At 37.3% G+C, this 24,202-nt stretch overlaps 1 protein-coding gene across 1 annotated transcript in view; it reads right to left on the reverse strand.

The window, feature by feature from the left end:
• The window catches only part of LOC129224239 (dorsal-ventral patterning protein Sog-like), a 136,693-nt gene that overhangs the window by 43,004 nt on the left and 69,487 nt on the right, over nucleotides 1-24,202 (reverse strand). Inside the window, exons 6-9 of the mRNA XM_054858665.1 lie at nucleotides 22,655-22,796; nucleotides 13,315-13,452; nucleotides 6,883-6,986; nucleotides 2,948-3,092 (exon numbers count right to left, since the gene is read on the reverse strand). Coding sequence (XP_054714640.1) covers nucleotides 2,948-3,092; nucleotides 6,883-6,986; nucleotides 13,315-13,452; nucleotides 22,655-22,796 — 529 coding nt within the window. The remainder of the gene's footprint in view (nucleotides 1-2,947; nucleotides 3,093-6,882; nucleotides 6,987-13,314; nucleotides 13,453-22,654; nucleotides 22,797-24,202) is intronic.

Consider the following 24,202-nt stretch of genomic DNA (forward strand, 5'->3'; position numbering starts at 1 on the left):
TGCGCTTGCATAGCGACTGAATTAATTTAAAGGTGCTGTAAAAACTTCACCGCAGAAAAATGAAACACACTTCAAAAACTTACTAACTTTTTTTTAAAAAAAAAGAGGGGAGGGGAGCGTTTCTAATTACATTGGGCACTCGCGGCAAACGTCGTTTTTCAAAATGTTTTTGATTATTTTGGAATTTCTGTAATTTTCAAACACGTTTCCGAGAGGGTTAAAAACCTCTTTCTATAATTATTTTCTAATAACGTCGCTTAGGTCTCAATTTGTCTTTTTTGCTTTTTGTTTCGCGCATGCGTCAAGTAACTTCCACTTCTTGAGGCGAGAATTCCGCAATTTTAGGAAACGTTTCATGGTTAAATAAGGTTTCTGAAAATTTTAACAATTTACCGAAAGATCGAAGAAAAAGTCTATTCTCACACCTTAAATGTTTGTTATTAAGAAATGTTATATTTGCTTTATTCTCGTACGGACACACTTAGTTTCTGCGCATCATGTTGTCAACCTATTTTATAAAATAAAAAATAGGAGGGAAAGTTAATTCACATGGTTTAAAATGACTCTAAAAGACTAACTTCGAATGTACTTTTCAAAGAATCTTTAGAGGTTCTTTTCTTAAAAAAAAAAATTTAACGTTATATCAAAGAAAATAGATTAGAACTTTTTCAATTCTTAGATACCGAGGAAAAAGAGTAGTTAATCTTCTGCACAAAATTAATTTTTAAAAAAGTAGAAGGTTAGGCATTTTTGAGCAAAAACACAAAGATAAACCAGGTTGCCTGTCCAGTCCAGAAGCAAGTAAGAATTTTCGATCTGATTTGGGATCAACTCAAAAGATAACTTTGAATGTGAGAGAAAAGAAAAAAAAAATAAAGCCACAGTTTGCTCCAACTTATCGCAGCTAATGGCATCTTCGCGATGCGTAATGAGAAAATGAAGATCAATGATTCTATCCCGCAAACGATTCTTTAGCATTTTAAATTTCTTTAAAAAAAAATAAACAAACGGTGACAAGAGTGTGTGATTCGGGGGATACAAAAGATGTTCGATTTATCAGCGCGGCGCATGAAAGGAGCCACTCCCGGAACCCGTGAGACTGGCGCCGGGTGCTATGAATATTCAGGAGAAAGAAGAGAGGCTAATTATTTGGCGATCGGGGCGGCGGCGATTATCGGACTCGCATCTCGATCATTAATTAAAAGCCATTCCCGTCATTAGCATTACGTGCGAGCGATAGAGAGAGGGTTGCCAACCCGGATGCCCCAGAAGGACGCTTTCCTTTTTCTCGCCCGTTTTAAACTCGTTTTAATTGCTCTGCCCGAGAAATAACAATGTTCGGGCTCGCTCCTTTCTTCGAGGTAAGGCACACGCTCAAGACCAGCGGTTGTGGCGACTAGATAGAAAGGAGTGGCGACTAAAGTTATTAGTATCATTCGCCACTAGAGCGTCACTTTCCTCAACATTCTAGGATCCAATCCAAGGACGGATACAAAAGAGGGGCGATCGCCCAACTCCTTGAGCCGAGATGGAGGAACTCTCATGCAGCATATTTTCGGTACTTAAGTTTGAAAAACGTAATTTTAGAGGATTTTCAATGATGTTACAAAGAGAGTCCTCCCTCGAAATTTTTTCGGAATTGTAGTCTTAAAAACGCAATCGGGGTACATCTCTTAACACATTTGTGACAGGGATTGGAACTCTGTGCAGGAAGATTTTCGTAATTCCATAAGCTGAAATTTTAAATGACATTAGATGAGGTTCAGGGGATTCTCCTTTGGAAAGTTTTTTTAGTTGAAATCCAAAAAAAGCAATTATATTATACCGATGACGTTAAAGGCAAAGGGTGGGATTCACTCCTCCAGAATTTTGTAGAAAAAGAATTTCCAAAAGAAAAAAAAACCTTCATTTGAGACGAGTATACATGATGTTAGGAGGTGGAGGTTTGGAAATTTGTAAAAGGGAAAGTATCTGTGTGTGTGAATTCAATTGCTCCCCCCCCCCCTTGAATACTTTCTGGATTTGTCCTTGATCCGATCCCGTGGTGGACCAGAGTTCTTAAAGATCTGTGAGAACATGCTACTCTCACACTAGACTGAAGCAAAACCGACTTGGCACACTGGCACCTCCTTGGCCCCTTTCCACACAAAAGTCAACAGCGGGCAATAAATACCGAGTTAGATCTCGGGTTAACTTTGATCTGTTAAGGGATTACAGTACCTCAAAAATGATGAAACTATCAAGAAAAATTTTATTGCTTATTTCAAAACTAAAAACTATTCTTAACACAAGGAAAAAGTTTCATTGCTTTAGTTCAAATATTTAAAAAGTTATGAGTGGTTTTAGGCCATGCTCGCTATGTGTTCTTACACAAAAGAAAAACTTTAAACTGCTTTTTCTCGTTGATGGTATATTTGTGTTTTCATGTCATTAGATTCCTAAGGATTTTTTTTTTCTATTAAAGATACAGCTTTAAAGTACTTTTTGCAATTGGGATAACATATTTGACAAAACTGTGCATTGGATAAGCATTTTATAAATTACTCAAATGTTTAGAGCATGTCAAACCTTCAAAAACCAATTCAAAAAAAAAAAAAACTTTGATTTTTTACATAGTTAATCACAGAAAATTTTCTAATAAACTCATAAGTAAATGAATGCACAGATTTTTAGAGATGATTATAGTGATCGTTTAGCAAAAAAAATTTATTAAATTAGTGCAAAAATAAAAAAGCCTTAGGAATTTCAAAAAATTGAAATTTTTTTCAATTTTTTGAATTTTTTAAAAAAGTAGGCAATATTTTTAAATTTTGAAAGTAAATTATTGATTAAGAAATAAGTATGCATGTTATGGTTTCAAAAAAATATAAAATTTACTTAAATTTAAAAAAAAATGTTGGAAAGGTCACTGTGACCCCTTAACAGCATTGTTAGAGCTACCACTTACCATTGCATGTCACTTTCGGAGTTATCCGTCCGCTCTGCTGTCTTTGTCCATCCTTTGATGAAAGTCGAAGTTCAAATTTGGCACTAGACAGTCGTTCTTGCAGTTGAGGGCTCAAATCCAGTTTCACTGTAGCGCTGTTGTAGTCCTGCAGGATAAAAGTGATTATATGCTTGGAAAAATTCAATAAATAAATAAATGGTTTCGGCTCTGCAATATATTCAAGAAATTCGGGTCCCTGTTTTCGTGCATAAGCTCAGTGGTTCATGATTTATAGCTTTTTTAAAATTTTATTATTACGTATCATATAAATATTCCAGATAAGATTTATTAGAAAAAGTTCTCTGTCTTTTATTCAAAAAGGATCCCCCCCCCCTCAGTAAGTAAAATTTTTAACTAAGCACTTCGGATCTTCCTCTTACAGAATTGACTTCAACATTTTCCTCTTAAAACTTTTTCTTTAGTCCCTCGGAGTTTTTTGCTGCGTCGCCGGAGTTTGTCACCTAATTAGTAAGGATTTTCTCTCGGCTATTATGACTTCCCCTTTAATCAATAGAATTCTTCTACAGTTCTTAGAATGTACCCTCTATTACGAATTCTGAGTTACTCCCTTTGGTTTTGAAACCAATCAAACAGAGAGCTGCACTAAGTTTTTTAACAGCATATTTCAAATTTAAAAATTTATACGCAATAAGTATTTAATTCATAACACCCCGCGCCTCTAAAAATACATCTCATGTGAGAAAACTATGTAATTATGGCGGATAAATACAGCGAAAACAAAATTTTTACTATTTGACAAAATTTATTGAACGTTAAAAGAACAAAAAATTGCCAAAACTTCTACGCATTTGTGGCAAAGGAAAGAACTAGACCACACCTCAAATTTTTTATGGGAGTTTCGTGCCACTAATGGCATCTCTTCCGAGTAACTCATCATCGAAAATAGAAACATACCATTTTTACTAACTTTGGCTCAAAACATCAAGAAACAGTATTTGCTCGAAACTTCAACCAACTTGCGGTAAATCAAGAAATTGCCCCCAAAAAATTTAAATTTTTAAGGGCGCACTTTACTTTATCAATGGTACTTTTTCCGCACTACCCATTATCGATATTTAAAAAAAAGTTGTTTTTCGACCCACTCTACTGCAATAAATTCTGAATTTATAACTCTTATGTACACTTACAAAGGAGGTTAACTCTGATATTATTTAAATAAAACTATTGAATAAAAAAATTTTGAAAAAAAATAGAACCGACTTCAAAATTGCTCTAAAAAGTGAAAAATAATTTTATTCTTTAAACACCATCGATAATACTTTGAAACATAATTTTTGAAGTTGGCGCAAAAACGATCGATAAAATCATTCACGGCCATAACTCAACTACAAGTATAAATTTAACCAGGTCCAGTTTCTTCACTACCACATGCATTACGCATTGATGACAGCATATTTGAGTAACGATATAAATGTTTCGTTCCTAACTTTGGATGATTTTTTGATAAAAATATTAACGAAGCATGGTTACAATGGATTTTACTTTTTGTTTTTGCGCCAACTTCAAAAATTATGTTTAAAAGTATTATCGATGGTGTTTAAAGAATAAAATTATTTTTCACTTTTTAGAGCAATTTTGAAGTCGGTTCTATTTTTTTTCAAAATTTTTTTATTTCATTCTTTTTAGTGTAAATGTAGATATTTCAGTAAAAGTAAGAAGTTACCTAGTAAGAAGTTCGGCCCTATATCACTGTATTGCTTTAGAAAAGCCTTTATTCAAAATTATCATTACAATTACTATTAATGTTACTCTTATATGGCACCAAACTTTTATAACAATGAGTTTCATGTTGTCGCGTAGATGAAGATAGCGAAGACAATGTGAAAGCCAAATGAAGCGAATACTCCAAGCGACTTGGAAAGATACAGAAATTAATAGAACATTCGAGAAAATACGGGAAACAGTAGAACCGAAGTTTTAGTAAAATTCACTTTGTCCTAGTCGGGATTTGAACCCGGGTCGCTCGTGTGGGACGCGAGAATTCTACCACTGAGCAACCGTTATCCACGGATGAAAAGTGCGAACTTCGCTACAATTTAATAGGGAAATTGCATAAAGTTTACTGTTTTTTGCCTATAACTTTTTTTCTAAAAAACAATATGGTCAAACAAAGTAATGGGACCTAAGTTGAGCCATCCCCTATCCATCAAAAAAAGAATCATCAAAATCGGTTCACTAGGTGAGACGCTATGAGTGGACAAAAAAAAAAAAAAAAAAAAAAAAAAAAAAAACATACATACGGTATGAACTGATAACCGCCTCCTTTTTGAAGTCGGTTAAAAAGCTTAATTATTTGGACTTCCCACTTCAGCTAAATTTACACTTCTCAGTTGGCAGATCCATTAAATTTGTTTGAATATGAGATGCTGTATAAAGCCCACTTGGAGCTTCAAGGTTACAAACTGGTTTTTTTCTGCTTTAAAGAACTTACTATAGTGGAATAAGAATACACTGTTGTAGATGCAGGGTGATAGGTTGTAGTTGCAACTTAAATATTTAGCAAACAACGAGCTTGAAATTCTAAAACTTAACAACAAAATAACAGCAGCAGACAAAATTAAAAACGCCTACAAAAAGCATCACTCATAACTAATGCTCTTTATTGCTCTCTAGAAAACAGCCTGAATGTTATAGACACTTCTAGAGCACAATGACACCTGGAAACAAAACGCCTTCCGATCCTTGCTATCGTGCCTCTGGCCCTGCTGGTGCTATACCGATGCGATTCCTCCACTTGTTTGCTATTGTGATTCAATGTGTGGGGTCGGTCTAGAAATTCTTTCCCAGACCACACTCATCGGAGAAAAACATGTTACGCGGGTGTTTTATTATCTGTCACCAGTATGGGAGCTGGATAAGTATAAGACCACACGTAAATACGGTTTTTGCTTCCCTTTTCTGAGAAATGTTCGAAATTAGATCTTCAGAATAGCTGAATTTTATCCGAAGCTGGACATTTGTTGTGTACATAAACTTTCTCCGTTTGGTGTGATATGATGTCTGTGACACTATAGGGAACATTCTTCAACCACCTTGTCAACATCGTCTGACTGTTGTAAACAGGGATGCATTCCCCGCCAAACGAATCCCCGTATATAAGAGAAAGTAAATAGGTCAAAGGGGGAGACACTCGTAGAGCAAAGAGCTGGTGAGTCGCGGAGTGGCTCTCGCAGATCAAAATATCTTTGTAACATTAAATAATCTGTAATTTGTAATATAGCTGTAAATATTGAGTGCATTAAACGTCTCTTAAAAGACCATGCATTCTCTTGTCATCTTTACACAAGAGGCGGAAACAGTACAGTGCTATGAGCTTTGGAGCTGACAGGCAAGGCTAGACAGCTTTGTCTCGGTTGTCTGGTGACAAGTCTCTAAGATTCTACAATGGTAATAAGGTTTTCACAAGATGTACTAAGTGCAATAAAAGCGAGGCCACTGCGAAGCACCATCCCATCCTTGCTATCGTGCCTATGGCCCTGGCGGTGCTGTGGGCTTTAGGAGGTAACAGGCAAGGCCAGATAGCTTTGTCTCGGTTCGCATCTGGTCACCTTAGGTCTTTAAGATTCTTACCATGATATTAAGTTTTTCACAAGATGTATTAAGCGCAATGAAAGCGAGGCCACTGCTGAGTACTTGCTCTGATGTACCTCATGCTTCCTACCCTCCTCTGAGTCCTCATGCCTTGTCGAATGAGGACATACTGGATAGACCTGGTCTGGTGATGGAGAGACAGAGGGCGAATGTACACATGGACCTGATCTGACTTCAGATTAACAAGAAGAAGAAGAAGAGAGCAAAAGAGAGCACCAGTAATTCGATATCTGAGATGGATCTGATTTTTGAACACCAAAAAAGATGACATAAATATATCTCACCGGATGGGCTTTGGCCAAAGTCACTTGGGTCTCTGACACTGGCTGCATCCTCCCAGATGAGTCTTCGTAGAGAAGGCTTACAACTATGGGAACGTCCCGTGCATCTAAGAAAAATGTAATACGTCATGTATAAGAACAGGATTTCGATATAGATTTCGTTTATCCTCTTACTTTCTTACCCTTCATTTAAGTATACCCCAATTTAACATTATTCTAAGAATGTTCTGCAGGATGTGGCAGCATAATTTGCAAATTTGCAGTCTTCGCAACGAAGCGAGAAATGGTCGTTAGAGAGCGTGGTTGATCTGATGTGGACGGGTGGTTTTGGGAAGTTAATTCTCACTGCTGTTTATCACCGAGAATGAGCTGGACAAAAGAACAGCCTGCAATTACCTTAGACGCCTACTTTTTAAATGGTCGCTCGATAGTAGCCAGGCTGCCCCTCGAGCTCGTGTTCCTCGTAGCATTCAATTTTGGCGTAGGTTGACACACTCCTGAGCACTCGGACAACATTAGCTGAGAAATCGTCAACATGCTCATCGCTTTGTTGGAAAATAGTTGACAGAAACTTCAGAATTGGATCACTCAGTGCATCGTCATAAATGGCACTTACTCGATATAATTTTCAAAACTGTCCGAGTACATTTTTACTTCCTTTTACAAAAAAGGAAGTATTGTATTCGCGAAAAAATTTTCACCCAAAAATCGGCCTTAATTTCCATTTTGCTCAACCCGAAATGAATGTTGAATTTTTTTTTTCAAACCGACCCCACGTGGATATGTGTCTAGGAACGTACAGACACCCGAAGTATCCATTTTAACGATCCCCGAGTTAATTACAACGAGTTTTCTCGTGACGTCTGTATGTACGTATGTATGTTTGTATGTTGCATAACTCAAGAACGGAATGTCCTAGACAGCTGAAATTTGGTACGTAGACTCCTAGTGGGGTCTAGTTGTGCACCTTCCTTTTTGGTTGCAATCTTATGCTTCAAAGGGGATCTTTTGCCCCTTTTTTTTTGGGGGGGGGGGATCATTGTTAATTTCGATGTAAACTCACGTGGTGTTATAATTTGGCGGACACTTGGCGAAATATCGTCAGTCTTTTGCCAGCCTTTTGTTTGGTCGCCAAGTTTTGTCGCCAACATGGCGACAAATTCGACGATTTTTAAAAAATTTTTTTTTAAATCTGGTTTTAATTTAGCCACTGTTGGTGATACTTAGAGAGTAAACTATTGAATCATATTAAAAACTGCCAATAATGAGAAAATTACATTAAATTGGAAGTCATGTGATGCACACATAGCTCGTTATGTTTGTAATATATGGTAAATAAATATTTAAAATGGTATCTATAATGTCTTTTGTTTTATTGGTCCCTCAAATACGCAAACTATGCAGTATTATAAAGAGTTTTCATTCTTATGGATTTTCGTGACCTATTGTACGTTAGCTTTACAAGCTTGCCAGTACAAGCTTGCCTATTTGGTTTCCGATCAAAAAGGTCGAAAAAAGGTCTAATTTCAACATTTCCCTATTGTTAGTATTGAATCCAAAACGCTTTTCTTCAAATATCTCGAAAACTCATTTCTGCAGATACTGCCGTTTACATGCCCACGGCAGAATTGCATTCGGTTAATGCTTTTGCACACTTAAACGTAATTAATTCATTTATGAAAGCGCCTGTCAGGTGGTAATTGACAGGTGAAGTTTTAATCAGCACTTGTTTTGTTTTTTACTTCCTTTTACAAAAAAGGAAGTATTGTATTCGCGAAAAAAATTTCACTCAAAAATCGGCCTCATTTCCATTTTGCTCACCCCCAAATGAATGTTGAAATTTTTTTTCAACCTGACCACACGTGGATATGTGCCTAGGAACGTACAGACACCCGAAATATCCAGTTTAACGATCACCGAGTTAATTACAAACGACTTTTCTCGTGACGTCTGTATGTACGTATGTATGTGCGTATGTGTGTCGCATAACTCAAGAACGGAATGTCCTAGACAGTTGAAATTTGGTGCGTAGACTCCTAGTGGGGTCTAGTTGTGCACCTTCCTTTTTGGTTACATTCATAATGCTCCAAAAGGGGTCTTTTGGGGGAAATCATTGTTAATTTCGATGTAAACTCAAGTGGTGTTATAATTTGGCGGACACTTGGCGATATATCGCCTGTCTTTTGGTCGCTAAGTTTTGTTGCCAACTTGGCGTCAAATTTGGTGATTTTTTTAATAAAAATCTGGTTTCAATTTGGCCATTGTTGGTGATGTTTAGAGAGTAAACTATTGAATCATATTAAAAACTGCCAATGATGAGAAAATGACATTAAATTGGAGTAAACGGAAGTCATGTGATGCACACATCAGCTCGTTTCACTTAGTCGTCGTCCTATAGTCGGTGGTGATCAGGGCGGATTTACAATGTCGCAACTGTCGCAATTGCGAGACACCATCACGACCATCGGGGCCCTGAAGGGAACTCCAAAATTCACACGATAAATGCTCTATGTTTTTCTGCGATAGGCAAAGGGGCTGGCAAAAATATATTACGACGGGCCTCTAAATCCGTTAATCGTCCACTGTTGGTGATTCCTAATTTTGCCGTTTATTAACGACTAGTGCTACCCGCACGGCTTTGCCCGTAATAGAAAATTAAAAGGTCTTTTGGTTTGCCTGTTTATTTACAAATAATGTTTGGTGAATTTTTCTCGCCAATTGGCTTGTACCCATGTTACGGTTCCACGTTATGATATTTTCGTAATTTACTTGTCCCCCTTATGATAGTTTTGTTCTTAAAATTGGAACAGAAAAAGAACCAGATAAAATTTTCGAAAAATCGCTTCGAAGTGCACACCCCCATGCTACAAACTAACTTTGTGCCAAATTTCATGAAAATCGGCCGAACGGTCTAGGCGCTCGCTATGCGCGTCACAGACATCCTGACAGACAGAGAGCGATCCGGACAGAGAGACTTTCAGCTTTATTATTAGTAAAGAAATCAAAGTTTTATGAGCATTACTAAATCAATCGAGAATCGATACATAACAAAATTGGTTCTAATGCTTAAAAGTTTAGCAAAAGAAAAAAAATACATATATTTTACAAGTATATCAGACAACAAAATATGGTCGATCTTTCCCAGTTGCGAAACCAGTTCAAATCGAAGGAACGTAATTGATCAAGAGAACAACTATCGCTCATTGTTATCTAATTATCAGTCAAAGGAGGATCATGGAATAATAACAGTGTCCACATGGAAATGCTCTAAGACGAATCGTTTGCAGCAAGTCGGCTAAAATGTGGTGATAACAGGACGGTGATGAATTACCGCGCTTTGTTTGCCGGAACAATTGGTTTTAAAGCAATACATCCGCTATTATCGATTTTTTCTTTTCTTTTCGGCACTCATCATGTGAATTATAGATCGGCTGTGCAATCTTGAAACATTGATATGAAATTAAGATGGATTTACATCGGAGAATGGCAAAACGATAAAAAGATTGCAAACGGATGTATCGATTAATCCTTAGTGTGCAAAATGTAGTAATTAATTGCTCAATCCATTTGCACGGGTATAACATTTTAACGTATATATTTGCACTTTATTGACTGAATTTTAAACTTTGGATTTCAATTTTTTTAAATAATTGAACATAAGGAATCATTATGTATTAAAATGAGTATGATTAAAAACTTCTTTTTTTTTTTTGCTAAAAAATAGATTTGTACGTGTTGTGACCTTACATTTATTTGTGACCCAGTGGCGCCGACTCCATGGGGCTTGAGGGGGCCCGAGCCCCCTCAATAGTTTGTTTTGGGGGGCAGAGCCCCCTCAATAATTTAAGAACATTATTTGTCATATTATGGTTTCTAAAATCATAAAATTATGTTGGTATTTTTTACTTTCCTTGTTTGAAGATAGTTACATTGTAAAATACATTCAGTAATGAATTAAAACAAATAACTATTGCTGTAGTAAGCAGGTTAATTGAAAACGAGTGGTGTGAATAAGGATAGTGTTACGGTGCTGAGAGCACTCATAGAATTTGTCCCAGTGCGCGAACCTTCGGGTGAAGTCGTGCGACATCAATCTTTTATGCTTTATTCTTTTAATGATAGTTTAGATGTATTTAAATATCATTTCAATCTTTTCAGAGCTATATATTCACTGCTAATAGACTAAAAGTATAATTATTACTGTAAATTAAATTAGCTTTTCACAAAAATATTATTTTTTCTTTTTTTTTTTCAAAGCCAAAAAATGTGTCGTCTTGTCGATTTTCTCAGTGTGTCGATTTACCGAGAGTCGAGTTTTTGGGGTTCTAATGTTGATCATATGACTCTAAAATGCTTAAAAAACTTAAAAAATCACTATTTTTTATCTCAAATTTAGATAATTTCCCCTGGCAAGGTCCCCGTTATGGTACCCTCCCCCCAATAGTTGTTTTGAATCGGTGCCACTGGGAGTGCCTTTCCATGCAACTCAAGTGCACTACCTTGTAAAGTGCCGTAGCCTAGCTATGGTACTGCACGTCACCCCACAAAATGGAACTGTAAAATTATCCCTCACTTAAGGCAAGTGACATGATCTAATTGAAGCAGAAAATTTGTGTACCAATTTTTAGATTGTTTTACTTTGAAAACGCCCTGGCACATATGTTTATTTGTATAAATTATACACACCAGAAAATATGTAAGTTGGCATTTTCAAGGCACAAAAATCTGATTTTTTTTCGGGGGGGGGGGGGGGTCCGTTCTTTAACATACCCCCTAGACCCCGGTGACACCCGGCCCTCCCAATAATTTTTCCAAGTCGGCGCCCCTGTTGTGACCCTATAGTCACACCCGGAACACCTACAAATCATTATTTTTTAACGACAATTTGTTTTTTTTTAGAAAATTTATACTTTACAACATGAAACATAATGGTTCTTTATATGGAAATACGTAACAAAAGAAAATTTCATTAAAAAAGTGACGTTTAAAACTCGGATGACAAAACACAAATACATACGTAGGGTGTATTTACATAACAGCTACATAAGCTCTGCGGAACATCATGGTCATGGTACATACATAGTTCAAGGATCCTAAAAGTTGCAACTTGTTTGTGTAACAAGTAGCAGCTCATCAGTTAACTGGTTTCGGTAAAAAAAAAATGCTTAAGTACAGTGCTGGCCAAATTATTAGAGTTTTTTTTTTTGTACACTATTTGTTCTAAAATACTATTTATTTTACTGTTAAAGTACAGTACATACTGTACACTGATTATTACGTTATTTTAGCATAATTTAATGTTTGCAGGTGGCAGCACTGTCTGCTTTGTTTATGTTCTTTGTTTATCTGCCTAACAGGAACATAACCTCAATCAGCTTAAACAGTTCACTAGTTCTTTTTATTAGCGTGTTATGTTATATTTAAAGTTAGTTTTAGGTAATTAGTGAGTATATAATAGTGAGTATAAACAATTTTTTACCTCCTTTTTTAAAAAGTTAAGAAATTGTGTAAACCTTGCGAAAAGTATGCCAAAAAGATTTAAAATGCTCATCAAGCACAAAGGAATGCATACTAAATATTAGATAATTATTTCACTGTTCGTTAATGTGTCTATGTGTCTATAGCTATGTAATCAATAAAGAATTTGTTTTTACAACTCAGTCTTAGTCTAATAATTTGTCCAGCACTGTAGTTCTCTTTTACATTTTAAATTATTTTTGTGAAATTGAAATCAGTTTTGTGAAAAAAAAAAAACTATGCTCATTTCTTTGGGGGGGGGGGATAAATTATCAGAAAATTAAACCAGAAAATTGTTTTGAAATGTGAAGCCAAAGTATAAGGAAGCGGTGATAGATAGGATTTTTTAATCAGATGTACTGAATCTGAACACTCGAACAAAAAAAAGATTAAGTGCTATGAGAGCAATACTGGTATAAGAAATAAAATTAATTTTAAATGCTTAAAAAATGATCAGACATACACAATTTTCATAATCGTATTCGTGTACGAAAAGGTTTCGTTTTCCCGATCGCGATCGTTTCACTGCAGCGACTTTTTACTACTTCTAGCTAGTAAAAAGCAATTGTTTCGGGAAATTCATTATTTTAATGAAGATATTTACTTTATTCCGGAGAAGGCTTGAAAATTGGAGATTCTCGCGAACGGTTGATAGCTGTATCATTAATTATGTCCTCCAGGTAAAAACTGTGGTTGCGGCAGTGCTCGCGGACGTACCGCGACGTTGCAGAATGCGTGACGCAATAGAAAATGTGGTGGATGGTCATCCAAGTTTACAGAACTTGAGATTTGATGTCAGAAAATCGTGCCGTTAACAAATGTTCAATTTCTTTTATAGAAACACAACAACGGTACACATATTAGAGTACCGATTTTCAGGCAGAGGAAACGTGGAATTGACATTTGTTAAATCCTTACCTTTTGATGTAAAGATGCCGTTGAATCCCAAACTAACGTGGATACTGTCGGTCACTGGAAAAATGTCGGCCATTCCTCCACTACCCAAAATTTCGTCGGAACTCTTCAAGTCTGGTAGAAGTAGAGCACCGAAAGCCTCTGAAAACATACAGGTCACAAATACAACAAACTTGAAAACATCGAAAGGAAAAAACTCTTACAAGTTTGTTTTAGAGCTATTATAGTTCAATTTGAAATAGAAAGGCAAATTCCGTTTACTTTGCTTATTTGACAAAAGCAAGTGTTTTTACATTTTTTAATCTTGCATAAGCGCAAGCATTACTAAGTGTCCCCGATCAATCTTTAATTCAAACGAGAATTCTAATGGGGTTGTTTCCTTCAGTCAAAAGTAGTACCTTTTGTCACTGAAATTGATAGAATAAGCAAAACAAATAACATGGACCCAGAAAATACTTTCATTTTCCCTACAGTTATTTTTTAATTAATTTTTTAAAATGTCCGATTGTTGAAACAAGGCGTGGTCTTGATGACGTCACAAATGATACATTTTACTGCATCTTTCTACCGCGATTCCACGTTATGATAATCAAGAAGCGAATTAAAATTGCGCTCCACGCTTGCTAACAACCATATCGTTGCCACTACACGTCAATAAAGAATTAAATATTTTTCTCTGTGACTGGCAACACAGAATGGCATTTCATCATTTGTGATGTCATCGGACAGAAGCATTAACATTGAAAGCGCGCCAATTTAAGTAATTTTTTTAAAAATATTAAACTTAAACAAATTATTTAAAAAATGGTCAGATCCTATATTTATAAACATGCTCTTTCAGAAAAAAAATACTTTTAAAATTTTGGAAACGACCCCATTTCAACAAACTTATTACAGCTCATCACGAGATAGGCCTACAATTATATTAGAAATGAAAAATTACAACCGTGCGTTTTCGAAGTTAGAAGAACATTTCATCAAGTCCAAAACAATCGGTCATAGGCGGCTCATACCAGTACAAGGAGGGCAGCTGTCCGCTCACTTTCAAAAGTAAAGCGCCCTTGTCCCCTCACTTTTCAGAGCTAAAGATTAACGATCGATTGAAAAATGATTTTTTACAGTGTAGATTGATCAGTTTCACGAAAATAAAACTAAAAATTCCAAACATAAACTTTTATCAGTCATTTCAAAAGAATGGAACTTCGAATTGGAAAGGGGAGGCTGCGGTGGCCATCCATCCTGATTATTGAGGTCATATACCACTTTTTTTAGAGGTCATTTAATAATGTGAAAATCCAATAATACAGCCCAATTTTACTTAAAAATAAAAGAAAAAAGGAAAGAAAAAGGGGGAAAATCACCTTAAGGGTCACAGCCGGGACCTCACCCCGCTTCGGTTTTGACCCCCCCCCCCTTTTTCGGCGCACCAGCCGCTTATGTGCCCGGTTATAAAAAAGGTTTGGTACTATATTGAAAGATAACCCTAAAAAAATCCATAGCTTTCAAAGATTTTTTTCATGCAAATATGGTACTATGGAATGGAGCGTTTTCTTTTTAATTTCATGCGTAGTCTCGTTGTATATAGCATTCAAGGGTTGTTTCTTTATTTCACTCGAATGAGATTTCTGTTCTGATATCAGGGCCGTATTTAGAAGTGTAGAGGCCCCGGGCAACGGAGGAGTGGAGGCCCCTAGCCAGGGTTCCAAAAGATCATCATATATTCGAAAATATCCGATACTTTGACACATATCCAAATATTTTGATATATATATGTATCTATCAATCTATCCGATATTTTCGATTTTTTTGACCCGTGAAAGTTGGGATATTTTGTAAAACTTTTACTGTGGGGGCCCCTTTCTTGTGGAGGCCCAGGGGCAGTAGCCCCGCCTGCCCTCCCTTAAATCCGGCCCTGTCTGATATTCAACTGATTTTTCATTCGCTGTTTGAAAAATTGGAAGAATAATTCCTTTTTCTAACTATTGTCCAGTCTTCGGTGTGGCAAACTGATGCATGTTGCATAGGCGGCGGAAAAATACTTCATGAAGCTTGACTGTTTAGCATTGGAGCATTTGAGGCTACTTCCGTTTTCTGCGCACAACTGAATAATGCATAAAATGAGGCTGAAAAGTGAAATATGACGAATTTTCTCCATCAGAACAACACGTGACTTTCATAGAAGTTCTTGAGCTTTAGTTTTGAAAAGCAATAATGTCACACATCCAGTACAAGGACATAACTCAAAACCGACTACGTTCTCGAGAGGGGAGGTACTATTGAAAGTTTTTAATCAAAATTTTAGAATGCAGTTTTCGTTTTAATCCACATTAATCTGGGGTTAAGTTATGCTTTGGATTCTTATAATCTTGTGTGGACACAATTGCTTTTAAATAAATGTACAACTTGGTGCAATAATTAGGAATTATCTAATGGTTCATTTTTTACATTTTTTGTATTATCTCGAATAACTTATGAAAAAAAAAAAAAAAAAACATGTCTTTAGCACAAGAAAAAATAAAAATTAATTAATTTGAATTATGACTTCTTAAATTCAAATTATGTTTTTCGCAATCACGAGTATGTGTGTGTATGTAGGCGTGTGGGTCTGTGCGCAGGCATGAGTGTGTGGATATGTGTGTGTTTGTGCATGGGCATGTGTATGTAAGCGTGCGTGTTTGTGTCTGTGTGCATGCATGAGTGTGTGTGTAGGTGGGTGTATGTATGCGTGTGTAGGTGTGTGTATGCATGCGTGTGTAGGTGTGTGTATGCATGCGTGTGTAGGTGTGTGTATGCATGCGTGTGTAGGTGTGTGTATGCATGCATGTGAGATATGGACGCAACCTGGAGACGGTGGTGCTGCAGAGGGAGGCGGGGGGGGGGGAATAAAATCATAGGAACACCAAAACCATCAAGTGAGAACAATAATCAATGTGATTGCTAAAAAAAATCAGTAGAATATATATTTCATTCTGAGTTTAAAGCCAAGCTTTTTATGGGGTTACATATTACACTTGAGATGCGATCTGATTTTAGGACCTACGTTCAGGGTTCAATTAAAATATTGGGAGGCTCTAGGTCAAGTGCTTTTTCGGGGTGTCCTGTAGTCAAACTTTTCCATTTTAGCCATTGGCTAAAGCAATTTTAGTCATTTAGGGGCCCCTAAAAGGCGGGAACCTTAGGCTACGGCCTAGTTGGCCCATTCAGTAAAGTGTCCTGCGTACATTTCCTTCTATCATTTGAACAAAATTAACTTAGAAAACGAAACATGACAAAATGAAAGAAAATCATATTTTCCCTTGCAAGTAAAGCGTTTCATCTGTTTCAAAAAAAAAAACCCTCAAAGGGTTGTTTTTAACTCTTATCTCAGCCAAACCTCTAAATCACGGCTACACACTTCAAGACGGCCACTTTTCAATAACGTAAATGGCCGATTTCGGAGAGGTTTTGCTCCAAAAATAGCACTAAATATATATAAATGGTAACACAACGAAAAAGAGTACAAGTCAACAAGTATTACACTTATGTCGGATTCAAAATTGGAGACGTGAATTTGAAAATGGCTCGCGAAGAAAATGTTGTTCCTGTCAGAAGAACATTTTTTCCTCTCTATCGCAGCAAGTCAACGGAAAAATGCCAAACGACCGCCCATTTTTTAACGTGTCATTTTGGGATGGGAAAACATCTTTTCAGAGCACTTTGCACACATGATAGATTTGTTTTGGCGCCGATTTCCAAAGTCACTTTCAGACACGTTATTTATAAAGTCTCTTTTCACACGCAAGTTCATCCCATGTTAATCATTCCAGAAAGAGCCTAAAAAACTGCCTGCATATCTGTTGCAGAGTGCTGAAGACTAAAAGAGCAAATATTAACCCATTAATACCCGCGTCCTTTCTGGAGAGGTTTGAAAAATGACTACTTTAGTTGATTACCAAAGCAACTCATAGATTTTTAATGACAGCAAATATATACTCTCAAGTTGCTTTTATACATGAGTTTCATGCGCAGGGAAATTATACTTGTAAAGGGTGTCCCAAAATTAACGCAAGATTTGAATTTGCCGCCATTTTTGCAATAAATGGTTGGCAACCCTGAAAAAAGAACAATTTGACAGCTGAGAGTTTAGGGTAATCAAAAATGGAGCGTTATACGATACAATAACGCGCTTTCATTATTGAACAATTGTTTCAAAAATAATGAAAGTTGAGGCTGGTCAAGCAGTTACTGTTATTGGCGCTCGGTATCGCAACACGGTAATGCAAGGGTGGTTGTGGGCTTGTTGACATAGACCTTTGAATTCAAATAACCCCATAAGAAGAAATTTAATAATGTTAAATCACACGATCTAGGGTGCCAATTCTGATCACCGAAATGAGAGAGTACGCGACCAGGAAATGCCTTATGCAGTCATTGAAATGTTTCACTCTCTCTAGCTGTATGGTACAATAACACCCCATTTTTACTAACCCTAAACTTTCAACTGTCAAACTGTTCTTTTTTCATGGCTGCCAACAATTTATGGAAAAAATGGTGGCAAATTCAAATCTTGCGTTAATTTTGGGACACCCTTTATTACACAAATCACTTTAAATTCCTTTTTTAATCTCCTTTTCTTTTATTTTTTTAGTTTGATTTAGCTACTAGACACTTTTTACATTGAAAGCTAAAATATCAGCTTCTGTACGATAATAACTTCTAATGTCTCCGATAGATAGCAGTTTTAACTGTGGGAAATATTGAGTCTGATGCCAAAAGATCAACCAGAACGAGCTTTACAATTTTCCAAACAGTGCAGATTTAATTACAACTACCCGGTACTTGCTCAATCCACTGGTAGAAATGAGACATTTTTACGCATATATTTGCACTTTATTCCCTGATTTTTAAACTCTGGCTTTAATTTTTAAAAAAATTGAGCAAAGGAACTGTTATGTACCAAAAATTTAAGAATCAACTTTCTAAAGAGATTTCTTGGATTTAAACAACAATAGTGTGTACGTGTTGCTTGGCGTGACCGTACGGTCATGCCCGCACGTACAAGTCATTGCTTTTGAAATACACAAAATCTTTTGTGTATTTCAATCTTTTGAGTATTTTTTGTGTATTCCGAGGATGTGTGAAGCAAAACTTATGGTTTCTTTTTATTGAATTATTTGATTCGCGTTCCTTTTATTTTTTGTATTACGTCATTTTAAGCCACTCCCTTTTGTAGTCAGTTGTATGTTTGCTTTGGAAGTGAAAGGATCATCTGTATTCGTTGAGGCGTGTGCCTATGTCCTTTTTGTTTTGATATGTTTCGATAGTAATTAGCTTTCGGCTTCATTAAAAAATTTAATTTTATATAATGGCCTGACTTCATTGCCCATTTGAACCACATTCGTTTTCATGAGTACAAGCCCTACATCGGCAATTTTTCCAAACTGAAGTCCTTAAACGTAAATGTAGGCTACATTTGATGAAGTTCAGGAAAGGAATGGGGTTGGAATCTCCCTACCGAAGACTGGGAGTTTCAGAATTGAAGTTTAAGAAAGGCAATTTTTCAGACGATCCTTGGCGATGTTGGAAGGAGGAGTCTGGAAGCCTTCCTCCAGGCATTTTGCAAAATTTAAGTCTTAAAGCTGCGATTGCAGAAATTTCATGTAGTTAGGGGAAGTTTAGGGTTCAGTTACTTTCCTCGATACTATTGAAATCCCAAAAAGCGCAGTTTTAAACGACGTATGGAGATGTTAGGAGGAGGGGGTTTCGAAACATTCTCACTTAGTTAATACGAAACTGAAGTTCTAAAGCTCAGTCTTAGAATATCTCCGTCAACGGAAAAATAAAGGTTCGGGAACCACCTTGCATAAACATCGATATTTTAGTTCTTTTAGAATTTAGATAAAAATGATGCAGCAACTTCCCCCCAAAAAGCATGTGTAAATCAGATACGTAGTAAGAGGTAAGTTAAAAATTCAACCGCCCGATGCGTGAAAAATTTTTGGATCCGCCCTTGATTGATACTTTTTGATGCATACAGTGGACTCTCTCCATCTGAACACTCCCTGATATGAACAATCCGATATTCTGAACACATTTTGGTGGCTTCAGCGAATACATACGCATTATCCAGTCTCCCTGTACAATGAACACCCTTATAATCGGAACACTTTTACGAGTGTTATTATTTTTTCCAAGGTCCGATCGATCGCGAAGTGAAAACCAGAAAGTCAAACCGATGACACTGTGCGTTGATTTGTTGCGCAGTCTCTCAAGTAAGATTGGGCAGAGCATTAGGTCGCTGTGGTTATTCCGGAGCATGCTGTGAGCGAGGAAACATGCCTCAAACAATTGCGTCTCCCGTTAAGTGTGAAGTGCGTGTTGTAATTCAATTTCTGATTGCTGAAGGAATTCAGAATAAATATAGAGGAATGTTGTCATCAGGCATTGCGCTTCTGCACGACAATGCGCGTCCACACACTGTTGCTTTGGCCAAAAATCTCCTGCAGCAGTTTCGCTGGATAGTGTTTGACCATCCTACATACAGCCCAGACTTGGCGCTATCCGATTATCAACTCTTTGGTCACATGAAACGCTGGCTAGGAAGACAAACGTTGACGAGCTGCAGAGCAGCGTACAGAATTGGCTAAAAGCACAGGCGGCTGCCTTCTATGACCAGGGTATCTAAAAAATGGTACCACACTACGACAAATGTCTTAATCGGAGCGGCGACTACGTCGAGAAGTAGTTGGAAGGTGTACGTACATATTCCAAATAAAAGAGTTTTCATTGTCTTTGTGGTCTTCATTTCGCGATCGATAGACCTTGAAAAAAAATAAAAAATAACCCTCGTACCTCGTATTTGGTTCCATGAGTGTTTAGAATCTACTGTCATGGTTCTCATGTTCTAATATTCAACAAATAAAAGCCAAAGTTTAAAACTCGGGGAAGAAAGTGCAAATACATGCATGAAAGTACCACACCCAGCCAAATGGATTCGGCATGCTTGAAACTTCCGAAAACTCGCGCTCGGGGAGGATGCCGAGAAGATCGAGCTGCCTGAAGACAAGAAACGTCATAAAGGAGAAGGGACACTCACTCCTTTCGGAGACACCTCATGCAAGGTAATGTTCTCGAGCCCAGACGGCGTGGCACCGGGGGGAAAAAAAGCGTATCAAAGGGAGAAAAAACGAACATCGGGACACGCGTGATCCGGCACGGCAGCTGCTCTTCGAGATCCCTAGGTAGGAAAGGATGATCCAGACGCAGCGAGAGACAGCGGGGCTATTTTCGGAGCGGGATGACAAATCTCGAGAAGCACTTTTTTTTTCGCTTTTAACGCTCTCCCCCGAAACACGTACATCTCTGGCCGAGGTGAAAGATGTTTCGCTTTTGATTCATTGAGACAACTGGTAGTGAGCGTGATGCTTTTGACGCGTTCTGGGGAAATGCGGGTTCTGGAAATGGAGTCGCTGAGATACGGCGACGACAGCCAGTTTCGAAGGAACAGCGGGGGATGCATGCCACACAGCGACACTTTGTCATGATCGGTGCATTGTCACCAGGAACGCGTGTCATGACAGCGGCACTACGTCCTCAGATCCCTACTATTTTCCGTTTTCCACGAGAAGGCACTTCGCCACCCCTTCTCGAACGTAGAATCCGATTTTACGTGGAGGAAATTGGTAAACATATCCACGCACTTCTAAATGAGACAACCAGGGGCGGTCATAATACTACTTTGCGACATTTCTACGTCACAACCAATCACGTGAGCGAGAATCTCGATCTCGCAAGCTGACGAGCTTGGAATGACCGCCCAGACAACCCTAACTTGGGCGTGCATTTTAATGTGCAAAAAAGTCTTATTAGTGTCCTTTACATCACTTGCTTCACTTGTCTGTTACCATTTTAGTTATTCTTACATTTTAAAAACTACTGCCTTTGCAACAAAATTCTATGATTCGAATATACCTTCTGCCGAAAACAGCGAAATAGAATGATCGGATACCACGTGACAAAGAAGGAATCAAGTGCCTTCTCGTGGAAAACGGTCAATACCATTGATAACGTTTATATTCGGTATTAGTTATTATTTTGTGTTAGCCATGAAAGTGCGTTTTCAGGTGCATGGGCGGTATTTGTAGAACTGGGTGCGTCACAATTCCCTTCGGGGTTTGGAAGGCTTATTGAAACAAGCATATTTCCAATAATGCAGCAACAACGCTGAATTTACTGGAGAAAGAAACTAAAAGTTTTGCATGAAATACACCGCCAGCTCAGTCATTTCCAGCCGAGGACTGCAGTTTCGTGCTTATTAGCACTCACGTACCATGCTACCGCGCTACCATGCCATGACTTCAATCTTCGAGTGAAACGAACCATTGCTTCGGTCTGTGCTAATTTTATATTAGCTATTAGTTTGTTTGGAACTCTTGGCTTCCTTAAGAGGCTTTCCATCTCTAGCTCAGTCACTTTCCTATGCCGGGCTGATGAGTGTTAATAAGCACGAAACTGCAGTCCTCGGCTGGAAATGACTGAGCTGGCGGTGTATTTCATGTATTTCTGCTTTAGCCCTGGCTAATGGGCGGTAATTTACTGAATGTAAAAGTTTTGTTTACAAATGTTCGGTATGTGCACCTTTCCTGATGCGGCAGATATCAAGCCTAAAGTCTGATTCTTGTTTCACTCGTTGTAACATATTGGGATCAATGGCAGCAAATGCGGTTGTGAACTTTTGGCGTAAATCTTGTAAATCACGTGGTACTTGGGACACGAACACAACTCTGTTCTACCACACAAAAATATCTTCTGCCAAATAAGCGGAGGGGGGGGGGGGGAGAGTCACATTGTTGGAAAATGAGTCAACATTAGTCGTGATATGTTGCAGCAAGTGGAACAAGAATTAGACATTAGACTTGATATCTGCCTCATTACGAAATGTTCACATGTCGAACATTTAGGAAAAAAACTAGTGCAGTTTCTTTCTCGAGTAAAGACAACGCTGCTGCTGTATTCTGCCGTGCTAAGCTCAAAAGTCGTATCTGCAACCAAGTTCAAAATGAGAAATAGGCGTTTAAAGTTTCGGGCCTCCGTGTATTTGATTCAGATGCAACTTTTGCAGATTTTTTTTTTTTTTTTAATGTTTTTTATTCACAAATGAGACCGTAAAACATTGTATTTAGGTGAAATTTGTGAGAAAGGACCACCTGGTGGCCGAAATTCAATTTCGATAAAAAGTGCAGATACGACTTTCGTGCTTAGCACGGCAGTATTGGTAATATGTTTGTTTCAATAAGCTTTCCAAACCCTGGAGAAAATTGTGACACACCTCCGTGGGCCTGATCATAAGTGGCATTTCACTAACCTGTGTTGATGGGTTCGTGCTTCATGATACGTCCACCGACTACGCCGTCAGGATAATCAGCCGTAACAAGGACAAACAGAATCCTGTCCTTCTGCAATAAACGCCGATAGATCTTGGGAACTTTGCGCCACACACCGCATACCTGAAAAGAAAACGTATGTTTAAACAGTAGTACCGTATTTCTGAACTCATAGCGCATTGTAATCGGTAAAAGTTAAGTTTGGTAGTAAAATATGGTTGGAAGTAAAGGGTGTTTTTTTTTTTTTTTTCAGAAGTAGAGAACTTTAAGTTCAAATAAAACACAGATAAATGTTTTTAATTGCCATGAATGTTGCTTTATTCGAAAGATGTTTCTTTGCCATTTTTATTTAAATATGATTTCTGGCATATAGCCACCTCGGCTGGCTCAGAGAAAGTCCAACTGGAACGTCCAATTTTCTCACTTTTTGCAGCAATAGAGGCCGTATGTCAGTAATAAGGTAGCGATATAGGTCACTCGTCTGTGGCTTATCGGTGCAGACCAGAGACGCCACATAGCCCCACAAAAAGTGGTCCAGCGGTGTTAAATCGCATGATCTTGCAGGCCAATTCGCGGGTCCATTACGCGAAATTATTCGTTCACCAATCGTTTCTTTTAATAAATCAATTGTGACACGCGCTGTGTGGCATGTTGCACCGCCTTGTTGTCTATTCATGATGAAATGGCAAACAGAACTGAGCACAAAACAAGTGACAGCTATTAAAATAGCACACATATCAAATAGTGTTGCCAATTTAAAGTTCTATAGCTCTAAAAAAAAAAAACAAACCACCCTTTATTTGTTACCAATCAAACTTTGAGGAAATTCGTTAGATTACCACATGCTGTTTTTTTTTTTTTTTTTTTTTTTTTTTTTTTTTTTTTAAGCATAAGTGCATTAATCTAGAAGGAACGCTCACAAAATTGCTGTGAAAGAAAACATAAAAGATATTTAACTTCCGTTTAAAGTTTAAACAACACAACTCTATAATATTGATTATTAAAGAAACGAATTTTTGCGGATCAACTAAAACTTTGCACAAAAACCTGCTCATACCAGACTGAGTATGTGTCACTTTCGTATTTTTTCAACTATTCATGTGCGTTTAAGTCGATTAATCTTTCTTAATACCTAGTAACAAAATATGGTTAAAACGCATAGTATCTTCAATACGAAAATTTCAACGCCCCAGTCTCATGATGCCTACTCGTGTTTTGCAAAACTTCACATGCTTAAACACAAGAGTTCAATCCGCAAAAGTTTCTTTAATACCCCTTTTTGATAACAAACTTCCTTCCTAATTGATTTGAACAAATTTGAGGTGAATACAAAATCAAAAAGATTATTTTGAATATTTTGTCAGTTACGTATTTCGCACACTGCACCAAAAGTTATTACAAATTCAATTGTTACAGTAACTAAAAACCGGAAAGTCCTATAATGGGGTCGTTTCCAGAATTTTAAAATTTTTTTTCTTTTTTTTTTTTTGAAAGAGGATGCTTAAAAACATAGGATCTGACCATTTTTT

This window comes from Uloborus diversus, chromosome 6, assembly GCF_026930045.1.
Source record: "Uloborus diversus isolate 005 chromosome 6, Udiv.v.3.1, whole genome shotgun sequence".
Taxonomy (NCBI): domain Eukaryota; kingdom Metazoa; phylum Arthropoda; class Arachnida; order Araneae; family Uloboridae; genus Uloborus; species Uloborus diversus.